Genomic DNA, 19,627 nt, shown 5'->3' on the forward strand with positions numbered 1-19,627 from the left:
AATAGTGCTAACAATGCCGCATTCTAACGCGGAAACGGAAAGAATATTTTCAATGTTAAGTGATACAAAAACAAAAAAGGGAAATAAAATGGGACCAAAATTGTTAAAGAATGCAGGAAATACAGCATCACCAACCAACATCTATCTCTTCACAGCAGCAGCATGTATGACTTCAAATAACATAATCAACAGTAAACGACTCAACGTTATTCATTAGGGGTGTGCTGGATTCTTTACTTTAAAAAGTCGTTAATTCTCGACGTTTTCTGCCTTGTAAGTTTCTGGAACTTATCGAAAGTTGTAAGTTTTTATTCTAGAAATGCAAAAACAATCACTTAAAGTGAAAATGACTTGTAAAATTCGAGATTTCCAGTGCTTCGGGAAATTTCGAACATTTCCCGTCCAGAAAATTTTCCGACTTGGTCGGGAAATTGCAAATTTTTCAGTCCCGAATGTCGGGATTTAAAAAAATTACCGTCCCGATCCCGTCCCGACCCAAAAAATTCTGTCCAGCACACCCCTATTATTCTTTAAGGCAAGAATTTACAATACCGGACCCTTCTGTAATTTCTATGCTACGTCTTATACTCACGAAATAATTATTCGTGATTATTTATCTCAAGTTAACATGTTGGGGTGAGGGGGAAAAAATGTTCATTAACGTGTAGAAGTTGTAAAATAAGCTTTTCAATTCTCGCAATGATTCTCCGTATACAAGTATGGTAGCCATATTTGTTGATATGAACAAATTAAAATTAGTTACGCTGTCTACAGCGTTGCCACACTGTTGATTTCATACTTGGAGAGCATGGATCGTGTAAGAATGGCGGAAGAGAACAGTAAAAAAGTTGTTAATGTTGTACAGATTGTTAGGTGGAGTGTGCAGGAGGATGGCTGTGGGCTAATTAATAAACTTATGGATTTCAGTATATTGCCCAAAGAACGTGCTTACATGTGACAGCGACAATCACGATGTAGAAGAACTGATTTGATTACAGGTAAATTTGGCAACAGTACATCAATCATAAAATTGCAGGATACGAAAATGGCGTCTTCGATGATGAACGTTTGCCGTTAAAGTGCTACGAAAATAATATTTTTTATCGGTTCGTAATCACAATTACCGCAAAACCATTCAGGAATAGCCCCACTGACCATTCTCGGTAAGTTTAGGTTAAGTTAGGTTAGGCAAACATAGTTAAAATTTGGGCTCGAAAAAAACATGCACGGGTAGCCCAACAAACCATTGACGGATAGCCCCACGAACCATTCAGGTACGGTTAGGTTAGGTTAGGATAGGCAAACATAGTTAAAATTTGGGGTCGTAGTAATATCAGGAATGTATATTTCGTTTTTTAAGTATTGGAAACACAAAATCTTCCGGTAAATAATAAGCAATCGTGCCGATCGCGGACCACTCAATGTCACTTATTTTGCAATTTCTACACGTGACCCCCCAAATTTTAACTTCAAATTCGTGATTAGGAGGCCTCAATTAGTGAGTATGCGAAATATTACAAAAAATCGGGGAGAGGTCCTGTATTGTAAATTCGCTCCTTCATTAATTGTGGAAGCACCGAGCAGAAAGATTTGGTAAGTAAATGTGTATATTTTATCTTCTGTTTGCATGCTCATGAGGTGTTTTTTTTTTAGTCACTTTACTTGGCGTAGGGACATTTGGTCAGTTGTAGGGACATTTTGACTACGTCTGTAGGGACATTGCCGAAAAATGGTTAGCAACACTGTCGGCTACCAGACGTCAGTGTTCGTTCATGTTCAATTCTGTTTGCGTTCAACAGTACGCGTGTTGCTTATACTGTGTTATTGTAATGTGCTTACTCGTGGCCAGTGCTTTATTGTGTGTTAATTGTTATTCATTCATTACTTATGTCGTTAAACAAATATAGTCTTGAACATAGAGTTTTTATGTACGATAATTACGTGAAAACGAATTCTTGCAGAAAAGTGGTCAGGGATTACGATAGACAGGATCTCTTGAACCTAAGAAACGTGTTGTATTGCTGTTGAAGGAAGTCATTTTCAACATCTCTTATAACACAGGAGGTTAGTGATCATCATTATTATTACTTTTAAATATCATTTTACGCTTTCGGTTTGCTTTATGCGCCGGGATGCTGTCTTCCCTTTCTGTCAACTGAGGATAAAGTAGCGATGTCTAATCTAAGATTAGATGTCAGAAATAAGGTGCCGGAAATATTTGTATTTGGGAGGACACCTTTTCCTGCATCCGTGCGACAAGGTACGTGCTTATTTCAATTGTAATTGTAACTGTAATTGTGAAAAGTGGAAACATTACAAAACAAGCGGTTTCTGTTACGGACTTCCTGAACGCAATTTGCCGGGACCTGTTGCATGAAGAGTCCGCGGAACGGCCGTCACGCTGGCGGTGAACGACTGAAATAACCTCCCTGTATAACTCCACCTAGATAAACAACAAGGGAAGCAGTGATTCAAAACCAAAATGGTTCTTGAACTTTAGTGATAAAAAAAATGTGCAGAACTCAAGAGGTAAGTTTCTTGTGCAGCACAGGTAAGGAAGGGTTAAAATGCAACTAAGTACTTTAACAATGGTGCCATTGTGGTAATGGATAAGTTTACCTGCCTTCTGAAATTGGAGCTTTTACCTCTGTTGACGGCAGTAATTACATGAAGGTGAAAAATACAATGGTCATACCATGGCCATTGCCAGAAATTTTTGCAGGGTGGGTCGGGCAAATGATAAAAAGTTGAATCGTAGAAAAATAATAAGTATTATTACTACGATTACAAATGTTATTACAGGAAAACCTCGTTAATACGATATTGGTTAATACGAAGTACCCTTTAATCCGAAGTTCTTCCCATTCCCTAGCCGATAAGATAGGATTTATAATGTATTTCAGTACGGATAAATCGAAATACGGATAATTTTTAATACGAAGTTGTTTACGAGACCCTTCCGCAAAACTGGTTTCGCTTAATTCGAAGTAGACTCCTGCGTAAGTCGACAAGAGGAGATCGAATGTGGAGAGAGCTTGGACGTTATTTTAACTTGACCTTGACATGTTTCCTTGTCCTAAGAGCTGCTGACAACTCGAGGGAAGCAGCCCGAAATGCCCGCTGGACATTGACATTCTTTGTCAATGTGCATGGCAGGTGAGAAATGCGAGATAAGATCGCACGAATGTTCCAAAATACAAGACGCGTGGCGCCTGGAAATCTCACCTATCTGCCTAGCTCTGAGCTCGAGATACAGCAATTTCCCGTGAGCGAGCAACTTTTGGCCTGGTAGCCGACAACTTCCAGTAACCACTTTCATTAAAAGCGTGTTCTTTGTGCCCTGTAGAACTTCATAAAAAAAAGGGAAACTGTTACAGATAATCAAAGCTGCATAGGCCAACTAAAGATCGTCAACCTGCTTAATGCGTTGTCATCTAGGTTTCCCACAAAAGTTGACGTCGATCTTACGTATGTTGCAACTCCAGTTTCCCGCTTCATACGTTTCTCAACTGTGCCGGTCATAAAATTGGCCAAAACAGTGTTTTGTTGTCCGAGTGACTTCTCCCCTTTTTTTATCAGCAAACGGGGGGGGGGGGGGGGGGGGGAGTCAGTTGCTAATTGTTTCGGCCACGATTTTCTTGCTCGTGTGCGCACACCGACTCCTTTCCTTTGGCGTCTAAAGAAAAGGAAACAGTTCTGAATACCTTCTTCAAAACGAACAAAAGCCGCATGAAAAGTAAAATAAAAGTGACCCCCTTCTTTCTCCTACAACAGCTCATTATCCGCCACTGGTGTGCATGGTAATGCGATAATTGCAGAATTCAGGTCCCTCTTTCTTGTTTGAATGCAGATGTCTGGATAGGAAATATTGCCCGTATTATTGTCTGTTGCATGATAAAAGGTAATGCAAGGATCATTTTTTTTCACACGGCTGATAAAAGTTCGGTCTTCGACAACTGCGTTATCTTTAAAATGCAGATGATTTCCCTTCTGCCACCTGCTGCTCTAACTTCCAGCCGGTCTCATTGTGTTTACGCTGCAGCTGGCGCCAGTGTTTAGTCTAGCGTCTGGAAAGCTCTCGCTTGCCGATAACTGCAATGACTCATCCAGTGCGATGGAATAAGCGTCATTGTTTTGAATCTCGCAAAGCAATATAATCCCCGCTTTTCTTCAGAACCATTAGCGTGCTGCTGTTAAAAAAACAAAAACAAAAAAAAAACGCAATGCTCAATGTAGGAATACGAGAGGAAAATTTTTGGCGGAGCGAGTGTTTGACCTCCAGAATACTCCTGAAACCTACAATAAATTGTCGATTAATCTGAAAATACGCAAGTTTCGCAAAGCTTGTTTTTAGCTCATTTTATGCTGAAGAGCTAAGCGGGACTAAATATACAGTTTAAAGTGGGATCCAAACCAGAGTGATTATCGAGTGCGGCACTGTTTAATGTGTCCTAGGATACACGTGCAAACAGATCGCAAGTTGTGTGTTTACTTTTTCAGATTGGATTACAATGCAAGTTGAGGAAGAGTTTGAACTGATCCCTGCAAAGGGGGAGGGGGGGCGAATATGAAGTTAACGGAAGCATAGAATTCGTGATTTTTTTTACGATGTGTTTTAGACAGCCGAACCAGAACGAAATTTACAGCCCCGATTTTGTTCTTTTGTTTTGTTTTGTGCCAGGGAAAGGTTGTGTTCTCTCCCAAGAGAATCTTCTCTTACCAGTTAATCCTGTAACGGACAATGTTCTAGTGAATCCACATAAAATCCAATATTCATTCTGTCCGATTATCTCCCGTCTCTTGCTCGCGCCAGTGTGACTACTGTCAAGATTCTTCCGAGTTTCACTTCTTGCAATAAACGAGATTGTTTTCCTTTCCGTAGGTCTCCGTGCAAACGGGTTTCTTATGTACTAAAATTGTAAGAATTTTGTGGAAGAGCAACGACTTCGCACAATTAAAAGAAAATACCGTTTTTTAAAACACTTTTTGCCACAACATGCATCCCGTGCATAACCGGTTGTATAACTAGGCAGGATAAATGGTGTTAACCGTCTCCTTGGAATCTTTGTGTTCGCGTTAAGTTCCGTGTTCTCATTTTGTGTAACATTTTTTACACTTTCTTTAAAACGTACAATATTATTATATAGTACATATAAAGCTTATTTTCTGAGCTACCACCAAGTATAAAACATCCTTTGTGGGGGTAATTTATAATCTACTTTATTTACACCTGAAAACAGGCGCCATCTTGAAAAGTTTGGATAACTCGAAGTCGTTTAATACGAAGTTGACATTTTTTGGTCTCTTGAACTTCGTATTAACGAGGTTTTCCTGTATACAATAATAAATATTATAAACTAACCAAAATACATTTTACTTGAAATAGTAACAATTATTACTATTATATAAATGGGAAGACTTGATCTACCAACCAAGTAAATACCATTACTGCTTTTGCATAAACTTTTTTTTTCATAATGTTTGTTGTGCGACCTCTTCATCTACAACTGTAATTATCAGAATTTTGAAAACTGTGGAACCATTTGTTTTTTGAATGAAATGGTAGAATATAACCTTGTTGCTGTATTTTTCACTCAATGTTTTCGATCCAATGCATTTTTACTTTGATTATTCTGTTTGAATACTAACTAAATTAACTTTATTTCTGTTCACAACAATAAGAGTAACAAACTTTCGGCTTTCTTGTTACTTTAAATGAAGGATGGCAATTTCCAGGGGGGAGTCCACTGACCTGTTCGACCCCCCCCCCCCCCTCCCTTCCCGACACCCATGGGTCATACAAACAAACTGAACCTCTAAACCAGTTGTATTAGATTGAAAATGTAAATGGACATTTACCTGCGAGTATTGTGACTGATATAATTGGACAGAACACGAATGCAACAAGTAATGCTGCTATTGGCTGCACGCATCCTTGAGCTCCCATGTTCCAGATGAGAGCCTCAAGGATCACTAGGTACCTATTTTTTGCCAGATCAGGACAATCCAGGTCACATATCAAAGCCATGAAGATGTGCAAACCAAGGGTCACAACAGGCATCCTGAAAAAAAAATAAAAAAAATTAAACATTATGAACATCAGTTACATTTTATAGAAAAGGACAATGCAATGTACACTAGTTCCTATCTTCTAATTTATGGCTGTACACGTAAATTAACATGTTTTTTGATGTAACATTTTTAAAATTTAAATTTCTTTTGTAGCTAAACAGGGTGGCTAGGACTGATAAAATTTAAGTACAATTCCTGGTTTTCAAGGCAAAGTTTCCAAAAAATCAAGGGTTCAAGCATAATTTTCTCTATTTCAACCGTACGTATTACCACCTCTCACCACTCACATGGACATTCACACAAATATATTAACAATATAAAGGGCCCGTCTATAAATTTATATATATTTATAAATGCCTCAAGACATTTATAATACACGTATAAATTCAATTGGATTTGGATTAATAAAAGTTGCAATTTTTCACGTCTCTCAAGAAAAATTCACGCATAACTCCCAGAGCAAATAATAATTCATGCATAATTCCTAGAATTCAAGGAATTCCTGGTGAGTAGCCACCTGTTATAACTGTTAATCACTTTTATTTTATTTTAATGTCTGATGAAGGGAGGGTGTGATCTTCTAAAACATTCTTTTTAAAAGTCCTCATAACTGTTATATATTACACAATAAATTTTATTTTCAGTGTTTTTTCATTCTTCTAGCAACATTTTTTCCAGTCCCTCAAAAAGTTTGTTTTAAGGCTCGGCTGAACCTTTGGCAGCTTAATGGGCGATTTTTTCAAATTTTCCTCTCCATTTCAAAAAACCTCTTGGATATTTCAAAATATGAAAAATTACATACGCTTAGAATTCCTTCTAGAGCTTTGACGTGAATTTTCGTGTAGTTTGCTTTCACTGTTGACTATATATTCTCAAAAGTTTCAGGATTACGTAAGTATATTAAACTTTTGATAATATCTAGATAACAGTGAAAGAAAACTGTACGAAAATTTAAGTCAATGCTCTAGAAGGTATTCTAAGCATATGAAATTTTTCATATTTTGAAATATCCAAGAGGTTTTTCGAAATGGAGAGGAAAATTTGAAAAAAATCGCCCATTCGGCTGCCAAAGGTCCAGCCGAGCCTTAAACCTACACTACCAAAATATATAAGGAGTTAACTGTAAAACGCAGACTGACTTTCACAGAATGTATAGGACATCAAGGCACCAACTTTTTTTGGTAACTCTTTCCATCATCATCCTGTATGTATGCAGCCATGTAACACAGATTCACTGTTGATTGATTGATTGAGTTTGTGTTTTAAGTCCACCTTATGCACAGTAAGGCTAATCGGGACTGGGCCTACAGTTTAAAGTGGGATCCGAACCACTATGTGCATCCACCAGGTATTGAACCCGGGACCCTTGACTACAAGGCAACAACACAACCACTGCACCATTCGGAGGCCCAGAAATTCACTGTTGCCACCCTCATTTGCCTCCTTAGTGAGATACCATACAGAAGTAACAAGTGACATGTGATGTACAGGGTGCGGCAATGAATCGGATGCTTTTAATACTCCACACTTGGGACAAAATAATGCATACAAACCATACATAATTAAGATAAAATTAATTACTTTATTAATTGAAGAAGAAATACCATTATATTGTGATTTATTTGAAAAACATTACCATTATGACCTTTATTTCATTCCACACACTCTGTCAGTGTTTTGTTAGTCACCTCTTCCCAGATCAGATCTTTCAGTTCATTGAAGCTGCATGGGGGTTGCTTGGAAGACTTTCCCTTTCAGATGCCCCGGAAGAAAATATTCACATGTGGACAGATCCGGTAATCTGGCAGGCCAAGGAATTTGCCCGTTGGTGTTTTTGTAATACACTGGTACAACAAATGTGTGCAGTGCCCTGTTTCTACGACTCCATCATAACTGAATGGTAAAGCAGGGGGTGCAAGATAGTGGAAGTCACATGTTTCCTCTGACATAACAACTAGCTATATCCAGTGTTGCAAAATTCCCCGATTCATTGCTGCACACTGTATATCACTTGAGAACAAACCAGCCAACAGCAACATTTCACACAGTAGCATGACAGAACAGACTGCATCAGTCTACATTTGGACACACTCAAATGACATACAAAATGTTGCTTTGGCAATAAATCTCCCTTAGAGTACTATAACAGCACTGTGCACATTATGCAAAAGCCAAGAACTAAAAATGAAGAGAATACACGCAATACTTACCATACAAAAGCAAAAAGAGCAACAGCTAAACTTCCGCAACTAACAACCAAACACACTAATGGGAAGACAATCATAATGGCTAATGTGCCTAGAAGTCCTTTCAAAAAATAGTTCCACACACGATTCATATGTCTCGTAAGGCCTTTTCCAATGAAACCTGCGGAAAAGATGACATTTAATTAATTGCTATATTACTGATAGTACCAACGCACCAATATAAAATTAATATAAAATTTACCAACACTGATAATAATCAATTTACCAACATTATGTTTTACATTTTTTATATGTGTAGGGTACTTGAATTATACCTTGCTGTTTGCAAGAATAATAACAAAATAGTGGAATAAGTTACTCAATTACAGGCCATGTATGGAAATACTGTAATAGATAAAATTGCATGAAATTTTGCCAATATGCCAATACTGGCGAAATACCTAGAAAGTATTGTTCCCATGTCTGGATTGATTGAATTAAGTTACTTTATGTCATTTTACTGTTACTTTTGGCTATTCACAATGCTTGGTTCCATTCCTGATATATTACGTCATGAATACTTTATTTTTAGCATCAGTGATCCAATCTGACTAACATTAACCAAAAAAGTTGACAGATATATCACACTAATTCATTGAAAATCAATCTTCTTATGTCTTTTTATCAACATCTAAAGCTAATATATGTGACAGTGAATACAATAATAAAAATATGTATATGCTAATAAAATGCTAAGTTTTGCAATTTTGTACATAATGTACACCATAACATAAAGTGCAAGGAATCAACCATCTATAATAGTATAAAAATTTACATGTAACAGTTTCTAAACTTTCAATAAAACTTTTACTTAGCATAAACAAATGAAACTAACTACAGAAAGAAGAGAATTAAATAACTCCAATTTAAAAGAAAATGGCATTACTGTGGGCTATTACAACTTATTTTTATCATTGTGTGATGTCATACAGCACATGCAATCAAATAATGTCATATTTATTGCTAAATAATTGGCCCAAAAATATCCGATACCACTTTGAACTGATACTCTACAGATTCCCACGGATACCTGAAAAATGATAACAAATCAAAACAGTTCGTTCAAGTATTCATAAATTTTAATATATGTCTTCCACTGAAATTATACATCAATTCAACAGTGTTTTGCTTAAAAATATTCATAATGCACATGAGGTAATCACAAAATTAATTTCTTTAAACAATATTGTTGCAAAAGTAAATAAAATTTAGCATTCTGCATAATTTCCAGGATATTTAGACTGCAAAAGTGTTGAGTCACCTTTTAGCAGACCCTGTAAAACATCCGGACTCCAGAAAGTATCGACTTGTACCAGCGAAAACTTGCAAACAGTCTAAGAGTAAGCTAGTTTTCTTGTATGTACGTATTGCTTGCATTCTAGAATTATTTCTCTTGCAGTCTACAGTAATTACAAGCATAAAACCACAGTTGTTCGTTGTGAAAACGTGTGTTCTCCTGAAACATCACAACGAAAAACTGTGTTTTTATGCTTGTAATTACTGTAGACTACAAGAGAAATAATTATAAGAGTAAGCATTTGGGTTGTAACTCACCAGTGTCTGGCTTTGTCTCAAAGTGAGTTCGAGACTTTGATATATGCCTCCAGAGGGACAGAAGACGTGAGCATAACGTGGGCGTGAGTGATGACTTGCGTGGAAAGAGTGTGCCATTCACCTGGGACAACTCAAGGTCTGGCATGAATGGATCTATACAAAACAAAGCACGGAGGCTGACAGGGCTGCACCAGGGTATGACAACCTAAAAGAGAAAGAAACATATGAAATATCCTGCCAACACACATATGAAGTAATGATGACTATTCATGATGGATATGGTAAACACAGTATTAGTATTTCATACATGAAGTTCAGTGTTTCTACGTTGCAAAGTTGGATGTTTCCGCAGAAGACAACCCAACCTGCCAGCCACTGCCCTGCAACGCCGCCAGATGACTGAAACCAGCAGAAAGCACAGCAGACAATGCAAACCAAGACATGCAGCAGTGCTGCCAGATGGAAGAGAGTGGAACTACTGCTACCTGGGAACAAGCAAAGCAGAGACACACTACCATCTTGGTTCCAGATGCTGCATCCTCAGTTAATGAAGGCAGTGGGCCTTCGAAATTAATCGGAAAATGTCCAAATTTGCAATGCGGAAACACTGACCTTCACGTATGAAATAATGATTACTTTGTAGGAAGGTTCATGCAATAACACTTCTACAACTACACTGTACGGACCGATTAATATGAAACTTTTACTGATACCAATTTAGTATTTAGTAATGTTAATGACCTAACAAGTAAGAATGGGGCAGATTAATACTCTAGGTACATACTGTAAGAAGTAAGAACATCAGTTATCATTTTACTGTTAAAATTACTGATCCATTATAAGTAGTCCATAATTTTGTGCAAAATGCTGCCATTTTGTAGCTATTTTAATGAATATAAAATTATAATACATTGCCTCAGTTGAAGTGTAAATACACAGTTCCTTTTTCAAAGGTACAACCCATTGCAAACACTATTTGCAAACATTTAATAAGGATACAGTTCCAGGCATGGGCATCGAGAGGGATGGTCAAATGGGTCCATCAACCCTCCCCCCTGAAAATTTAGCATCGTTCAGGTTTTAAAGAAGTAGAATCTTGCTATTTTTATTGTTAATAACAGAAATAAAGTTAAATTAGTTAGTACTCAAACAGAATAACCAAAGTATAAACCTAATTAAAAAAAAATAGTGTAAAATAGAAGAACCAGGCTATATTTTCTTATTCTACAGTTTCATCCAAAGAATAAATAGTTGCACAGCTTCCAAATTCCCCAAAGTTATAATTTTTTTGTGGGAGGTGACCCAATATAAACTTTCAGTAAAATTTCCGCTAAACTTTTTGAAGTCTTTTCTTGAACGAGGTATATAAAAGTTAATAACAGAATACAATAACTAACACTAAATGTACAAAATGTAAGAAAATAATGGACAACAGTTGTGTTGGATATTCACACATATGGTGGATCGAGTAGCAAATTCTCTCAATAATAATAATAATAATAATAATAATAATAATTTTAAAATATTATTTTTATTAACTTCTAATAGCTATTGTAAAATAACAATTATAACCGTGATAATAACTATTCTTCTTATTATTATTTCTACTAATCAAGTTTTATCAACGGTCTGAACCACCCCCATCTACAAACATTTCCGGTAATGCCCATGGATCCAGACATCCTGTTTTTACAGAACTGTCATGTAAAAGTTTATATTGTTTTAATGTAATACAGTGAAACCCTGATTTTACATTTCCCTGCATTATACATTCAACATTCAAGGTCCCAATAGAGCAAAATGCTATAAAATTTTCCAAGAATTTACATTTTCCAGCATTGTGAGTTTTTCCAGCTTGGTCCCCTAAAAACGTAAAATCGAGGTTCCACTCTATATATATGTTATAAAATGTATTAATGTTGTATGTTAGTGTATACAACCTGGTTTTTACTTTCCACACTTTAGAAAGGAAGAAACCTAGAGTCACAAGAGAGAAAGTATACAAACCCCAAAGAAAAACATTGCATTCCACGTCCAACTCCATGTTCGATGGCAGTAATTTATCCACCTCCAAAATGGCCATCTTGTTGTTGTGGTCCGCACTACTTCCTTCTCTACAAGGAACACAGGCTGAAAAATAAACGGATACATTAGAATGACTATAACTTGTACGTATCAAGACTTGATCGCATCATTATGTTCATTTGCAACAAGAAAGATGGAAAGAAATGAACCATACATGGCCTTACTGCAGGTAATATCCCAGCATTTGACTGGAGTGACTCAGGAAAAGTATGCAAACATTGGTCAGGAGGAACGGCTATGGGAAATTGGAGGGGGGGAGGGAGGGAGGGAGGGAGAGAGAGAGAGAGCAAATTTTCATTAAAACTTATCATGTGGACATTAATTTTGTTTATTTTACTTCGTCCTCCTCCGTGGCCATGCAGTCAAAGGTGCTGTGCTTTGGGTCCTAACTGCAGGATGGTATGGGTTCGAGTCCACCTAGGTTCAGTGTCTGGGTTCTCAGCCTGTGTATAGGACCAGTGGCAACAGACCATCATGAGGAAATTGGGGAGCTACGAGTGAGTAGCGAAACCCGGTCTCCCCCACGTCACCCCATTACCGGTTGAAGATATCCACACCTCTAGGTAAGATTGTCGGAGGGAGACTGGCAGTTTGGAGATCGGCCCTTCAAGGGTTGTCGAGCAATGGTTTATTTATTTTTTATTTTACTTCACTTTTCTACCATTTTTTGGCTAATTGCCAAGATGAGAATGAGTGATATGATAAAATTGATGAAGGGACGCTCACAAAGCACATCCATGGTCAGGCTGGGATTTGAACCCAGGACCCTGGCACCGTAGTGTGCTGTGGTAACCACTCTGTTACAGAGGCTGGCTTGTGAACATTAAATACTCATCAAGGCAGAAAGTATTACTTGTAAATCAGGAATAAATTATCCATACATATGATAAAAGCTGAGAATCTAAACATGTGGTCAGCACACACAAGAGGATTTTCCTGACTGTGGTTTTGATTTGATTTATTTTACTTCGCCTTTTGTGCCACTTTTGGCTAATTTGCGAAGATGGGATTAGTGATGATATGATGAATGGACACTCACAAATATTCATGCCCGGGCCAGGATTCGAACCCGGGACCCCTGGCATCGTAGTGCGATGTGCTAACCACTCTGCCACAGGGGCCAGCCTCCTGACTGTGAATTCACATGAGTAGTAGTAGGTTGGTGAGAAAAGAATACAAATGCAGATAGTAATATGATGTTGATGTCAGTGATGGGAATAATCACTTGTAGCAACAAATTACATTGCAATATTAGTTGATTCATATCCCCCTTCATAGCAATACACATAGCAATATCTAAATAAATGTACTAATGAAGGCTTCAAAGCAGGTCTCTAGCTTTAAATTCTATGCAAAGCATACAAGAGCGTTATTTTGTTAGCAATTAACAAACTGAGGGAAAGAAGAATTGAGAATGAGTGGGTGAGAACTAATGTTCCCTATAAATGCATAAGGAACCATAATGCAAGCAGTGATAAAAATTACTGGTGAACGTTGTAAAATACAGTATTATATATTAATAGAGTGGCTTCATTTTGCTAGAATCTTTCCTTTATCTTAAATTAGGAATTATAAATATTGGACAAGGTTTTCACTTAATAATTACTGTCTGTAAAAATCAAACTATTGGATGAATACCCAATTCATATAATTAATATTATTATTTTCTTGGTGTTTTGACAAAACACAAACTAATAATATTTAAAACAGTGAAACCCAATTTTTACTTTCCTAGATTTTGCACATCAAATACTTAACTTTCCTGGTCTAACTATAGCAATATAAATATACAAATACAATATTCAAAGATTTTACATTTCTGAGATGGATATTGTGGACATGTACACTCAAGTTTGCATAAAGTGGCACTGTTGAAGTAGGTGCCACTTTTTCTTAACGGGAGTGTATAACTCAATGCCTCTACACCTAGCACTAAGCTCATTACAGAGGTGGTTAACAATCAACAAAATCTCGATGTTAGATCACAACACTTGTTAGAAATATGTCTTAAATAGAATTATTTCCAATTTGAGGACTATTTCCATCAGCAATCTGAGAGCCTAGCCATGGATACTCCCCCCCCCCCCCATCAGCTCCCATAGCAGAAAAGAACATACTCTACGCACCAGAACTTCAGTTTATGGAAGGTATGCAGATGACACCATAGTTATTCAGAAAGAACTGGATTTTCTAATGGAGAAATGTGGCAACATCCACCCCCATCATATTCACAATAGATATAGAAAAGTGTGGCAAAACTAACTTCTTAGACTTCACCATCAGACGAAGGCACAACAAATTCATAACCACAGTATACAGAAAGCCAGATGCAGGCAACCAATATATCCATGCTGCTTCTAACCATCCACCCTAACAAAAGGTGAATGTGTGGCTACACTTCTTACGATTTTCTTATTGCTCTAGGACGACGACCTGAGGCAAGAGAGAATTAGGCGTAAACATGGTTACACCAAGTACCAACTATCCACTTGGTGTAGCAAAGCTGAAATGCAGGTCAGACACCCCAGCCAGCCACAGCTGGGACCAAACATCCAGAAATGTGGTTTGCCTTCACCAACCATCCTGCCACATCCAACAGATTAACCAAAGCTCCCCAACGATACAGCATTAATGCAGCTCACAAACAGATTGCAAAATAGATGACAAACTCAGTCAACACAAATTATACATCTTCCCTCCATTTGATAACCCAGGTGTATACGATGCAGTATGAGTGCAAGGCACATTTACATTGGCAGATCTGTAAAGGAAAGAATCCTGTGCACCTAACAGATGCTACCACCACCAGACTTGACAAACAAATCAAATACAACCACCAGAAAATCAGACAAGTACTGTATTTGCCGGCATATAAGACGCACCCCACTTTTTGTACACATTTTTGAGAAAAAAAGCTTTACCACTTAATATTATACTTAATTTACAGTATTTCAGTAATATATAGGTCTATTTTCAACAAATAACTTACATAATCTAACTAGGAAAGAATACATTTTAATTTTCTTCATCAAAACCCAGATAGATATTCAGCTCCAGAGCTAAATGAAGTCACTTGAAACCTCGTCTAAATCACAATCTGAGTCCTTGTACATGCACATTAACTCTACGTGACTAGAATGCTCTCACAGACCACAAGGAATCAAGAAAAAAAATGTTAAACTCAGAACAGAGAAAATTTTTAGAAATGAAGATAATCAAAAACTGAGCATCGGCATATATGTACACACTGTTTTCAGACCTATTTTTAACCCTTAGATGACGAGGCTTTCCAGGTATTTGCACTAACTTGTTTTCAGCGGAAAATTTGAAACTCTGCATGCTTCTAAATTAAATTTTATATTTCCGGAACTAAGAATGTTAGAGGTACAAATGATACCTCGTTTTATTCAGTACACTTTGGGCTATAATCCTGATGGAATTTCTTTTTCCCGTAATCAGTTAGAAGAAGAAAAGAAAGGAGAAAGTAACTATTTTTTTTACACAAAATTTGAAATTCATCAGACCGCCAAGGCACCAATCAGACCACCAAACCCATGAAAATAAATAGAAGGAAAAAAGAATCACAATTTTTCCGACATCATCCCCAAACCCTACCAAATAGTAACAATGAAATTAAACTTTACTAACTGTTAATTACATACCTCTAGACTCATGCAGATCTCAAAACATGTATCTCCGATCATTATCCAAGTTACAGTATGTTTAAAAAGTAACATCATTACGAGAAAAAGCTGATTGTGACACCAGTGTCACGGTCCGTCCTTTAAGGGTTAAAGGAAAAATTGCATCTTATGCACCGGCAAATACAATATGTACCAGACACACAACTCACACCTTGATAGGACAGAAAAATCAAAGAAATACATGCCTTTATGCACTTCTCACACAAATTAAACACAGACAGAGGACAAGCACACCACATCCGGACCCTTCTATTGCAGCAGCTGGTATAAGGAACAGCAGAAATGCTGTAGACAAGCAGGCGCAACAACGCACCAGGTAGTGTGCCACAAAAATATACACAACAAAGCTCACCAGAAAATAGCACAAGTTCCCAAGAAGGTGGTGGAAGTCTCCACCGAAAGTAATAGAACACCAAAACACCAATTTCACAGACAAGTGAGTACCGGTATTTACTTTTAGAGTATTTGTTTGCTACTGTATCTTTCATTCCCTGAAACGTGGATGAACAGTTTATTAATACTATAATGATGTTAAATGTTCAATTCTTAAAATCTTGGGCAGATCTAAATAATATTAAATTGTCTATATTATTTTTTAAAGTTGAAGGTGAAGCAGTATTGGAAGTTGCTTCATGTGAAACTGGATTTGAACTAAATATAATATAATTTCAACAGCGAGGGTACAGAAAATACTTATAAGATTCCTGACAACTCATTTCAAGAATTGTCAGAGATATTCTGAATACACAAATGCATTACAAAGTAAGAATGACTGCATTAAATGTCAGAATATTGCAGACTAAAATCATATATATTAACAGAATATTGTCAATTGTAGTCAAAAGTAGGATTCAGAATGTTGAGTCACAGTGTAAGAATTTCATTGCCAACTAATGTTCACAATAGAAACACAAAAAATTCACTGTTAATGAACCTCATTGGTACTTCATAAAATTAACCCAGACCATGACCACAACATGTTCTCAGACTGGCCTTGATTCTTTCCAAGAGTTGAAACGGTTATGAGCAAAATATGCTAAAAAGTTAAGATATGGATAATACTTGTGTAAAAACTTGAACCACAATCGTGACGGTCATTGCCATAATTATTTTATCCATATTTTAAACTTTATCATGTCTTACTCATAACCTTGCCATTCCTGAAGGAGGATTAAGATCAATATGATACTTCAGGTACATGTTGTGACTATTGTCGTGGTTAATTTTACAAATGTTAACAACACATGGTGTGAAATAATAATCTACGAGGGTTGCTCCGAAAGTAATGCCTCCAATTTTTTTCTCATTGCTGGTGACAGTGTAGGTGGTTGTTGGTGATACAGTAGAGGAGGCTGAATCATCCAGAAAATGTACCTGGTAGTTCGTTGCTGTGCAACAGAGAGGCAGCCCGCAGATGTGAGGTCTGACTTGGATGTCCGTTTGAAGCAACGATGTGTGATTGAATTCCTTCACGTGGAAAAAAGTTGCACCAATTGAAATCCATCGACACTTGCTGCAGTTTTATGGAGACCAGACAGTTGATGTTAGCACAGTGAGGCGGTGGGTGGAACATTTCAGCAGTGGGGAAAGTGAAGTGACCACGTTCTGGACGGCTGTTCACAGCTGTCACACCAGAAAATGGGATGCGTCTTGATGAGCTTATCCATTCGAATCTGCGAATAACTACCAGGGAGCTGTGCATAGAGCTGAATATTGGCTTCAATGCATTGGAAACCATGTTAAGGAAACTGGAATATTGCAAAGTTTGTGCGCAGTGGGTGCTGCGAATCCTTACACGGGAACAGAGAGAGAGACAAGTTTGAAGACCAAGGAACACATTGTCAAATTTGACTGGATTGTCCTTCCACATCCACAATATAGTTCTGATTTGGATCAATCAGATTTCCATCTTTTCGGGCCTTTGAAAGATGCATTGTGTGAGCAACATTTTCCAACAGATTATGTCGTCATCACAGCTGTGAAACAGTGGACTAAATCGGTTGGTTGTGATTTTTACGAGCATGGCTCTTGTTCGTTGCTGGCAAAAAAGTGTAAGAAATGTGGTCATTACATAGAAAAATAGTGTCTTGAAGCTGAAACTGTGCCCTCTTCAATGGTGTATTGTGATCTTTTGTGTCTGCTGTGGTTTGTCCGAAAAAATTTGGAGGCATTACTTTCGGAGCAACCCTTGTATTTTCTAATTAGTAAATATGATGCAGAAACTGACACAGCCAATTGATTTTCAAATATATATTGTAAGGAAAACTCTCAATTTTATTATTTTTCCATTTTAATTTGTTATGTACATGTAATATGTTTTAACGTGTTTGCAGCAGTGTAACTCGGCACCTATGAACCTCAGGTCTCAAGAGGTTAACAAAAATACTCTTGACTTCTAAATTTTAATAAACCTGAAAATTTTTTGGGGGAAGGGGGTGACCCCCTTGCCATCCCCAGTTATGCCTATGTATGCTTTTACTTTGGTAAGAGGGAGCTTGCTTGCATTGTGTCTGTATTTTGATTTATTGTGATCGGTACTCAAAATTAAATATTACAGTGAAACCCCAATTTTACATTTTTTGTCCCTGTGCCAAAGTGGTTAGCACATCACGCTACGATGCAGGGGTCCTGGGTTAGAATCCTGGCCTGGGCATGGATATTTACGAGTGTCCTTTCATCAATTTCATCATATCATCACTCATCCCCATCTTCGCAAATTAGCCAAAAAGTGGCACAAGAAGCGAAGTAAAATAAAGCAAATCAATCAAACAATCCAGCATTATACATTTGAATCTTGATGGTCAAATGAAATTTTCCTCAATTTTATATTTTCCTGTATTTTAAGTTTTTGCAGCTTGGTCCCCCTGAAAAACGTAAAATCGAGGTTTCAATGTATATGTATTCATGGTTGGGGTGGTAAACGTGGTTTTAGCATAGCGCAGGAACTTCACCTATGCAATATAATTATTATTATTATTCTTATTTTTTCACTACAGGGTAAAAGGAAGCAGCCTTGAATTAATGCTTAAGCTACAATGAATATATGACATTCATATAGTTTGCGAACAGCACCATGCCTTTACTGAGCAAACAATTTCAATTGAAGCTAAATGCATGAAGCAAGGAAATACATCAAGCTGCAACAGAAATAAGCGAAGCGAGAACATACTGTTTCCCCCTCTACCTGGCTCGGGTCAGATCGGGGGGTAGTAATGGAGGTTGCCGTTTCACTGAGGACTGTCGGAATGACCTCCGAATGGCCCTGAAAGTTCCTGCGAACGGCCCAGTTGGTTGGAATCCATATTTGTGTCTTCCACTGGAAGCTCCTTGTTGGTGTCTTGTCTTTACGCAGCTCCTTTGTAAGGACAGGTTCTCTCTGACAAAGAGGAAAAAAAAAGATAAAATAACATACATTCTAACAACTTGCATATTGCCACATTGGACATTATAGAAAAAAATGTCAATTCATTGACCTTTTTGAAATTAATCATGTTGTGTCTTAAATTTAAATGATCGATTTTTATAGTATTGTTCTTATATCTTTACAGATTGTCTGCGTAGCTATACTCACAATAAAACTTAATAGTAGTGCCAAATCAAATTGATGCACACGTGCCATTCTCAAAAGCTTTGAACTCTGCAAGTATACTCTTGCAGTGACTAAATTTATTTTCACAATGTTTCAATTAGGGCTGAGCTAATACCACTTTGAACGGATACTGATACTGATGCCGATACTCTTATCGATTCCCATTGATACTGATACAGATACTTGAAAATTGAAATAATTAAAATTTGTTTAAATATTGATCAATATTGGTGTGTAAATTTTCTTCTCCAATTCAATATACCAAGAAATATAGTTTAGAATATTCAGGAATTGCATCAGAATATTACAATATAGATATTATCTAATCACAAAATATTGTTTTTCGTGCAAAATTGGTGCAAAATGAAAAGAAAGTT

At 37.1% G+C, this 19,627-nt stretch overlaps 1 protein-coding gene across 6 annotated transcripts in view; it reads right to left on the bottom strand.

The window, feature by feature from the left end:
• The window catches only part of LOC145989899 (uncharacterized), a 267,058-nt gene that overhangs the window by 11,904 nt on the left and 235,527 nt on the right, over nucleotides 1-19,627 (bottom strand). For 4 of the 6 annotated variants that reach the window (XM_083125392.1, XM_083125388.1, XM_083125390.1 and 1 more), the window contains 5 exons: nucleotides 18,831-19,037; nucleotides 11,880-12,002; nucleotides 9,873-10,077; nucleotides 8,283-8,439; nucleotides 5,860-6,062 (listed from right to left, as the gene is read on the bottom strand). In XM_083125392.1, coding sequence (XP_082981518.1) covers nucleotides 5,860-6,062; nucleotides 8,283-8,439; nucleotides 9,873-10,077; nucleotides 11,880-12,002; nucleotides 18,831-19,037 — 895 coding nt within the window. The remainder of the gene's footprint in view (nucleotides 1-5,859; nucleotides 6,063-8,282; nucleotides 8,440-9,872; nucleotides 10,078-11,879; nucleotides 12,003-18,830; nucleotides 19,038-19,627) is intronic. The other 2 variants (XM_083125393.1, XM_083125391.1) reach the window with 1 other exon arrangement.

The sequence above is a fragment of the Lepisma saccharinum genome, chromosome 7 (assembly GCF_977018435.1).
Source record: "Lepisma saccharinum chromosome 7, izLepSacc3.1, whole genome shotgun sequence".
Lineage (NCBI taxonomy): Eukaryota > Metazoa > Arthropoda > Insecta > Zygentoma > Lepismatidae > Lepisma > Lepisma saccharinum.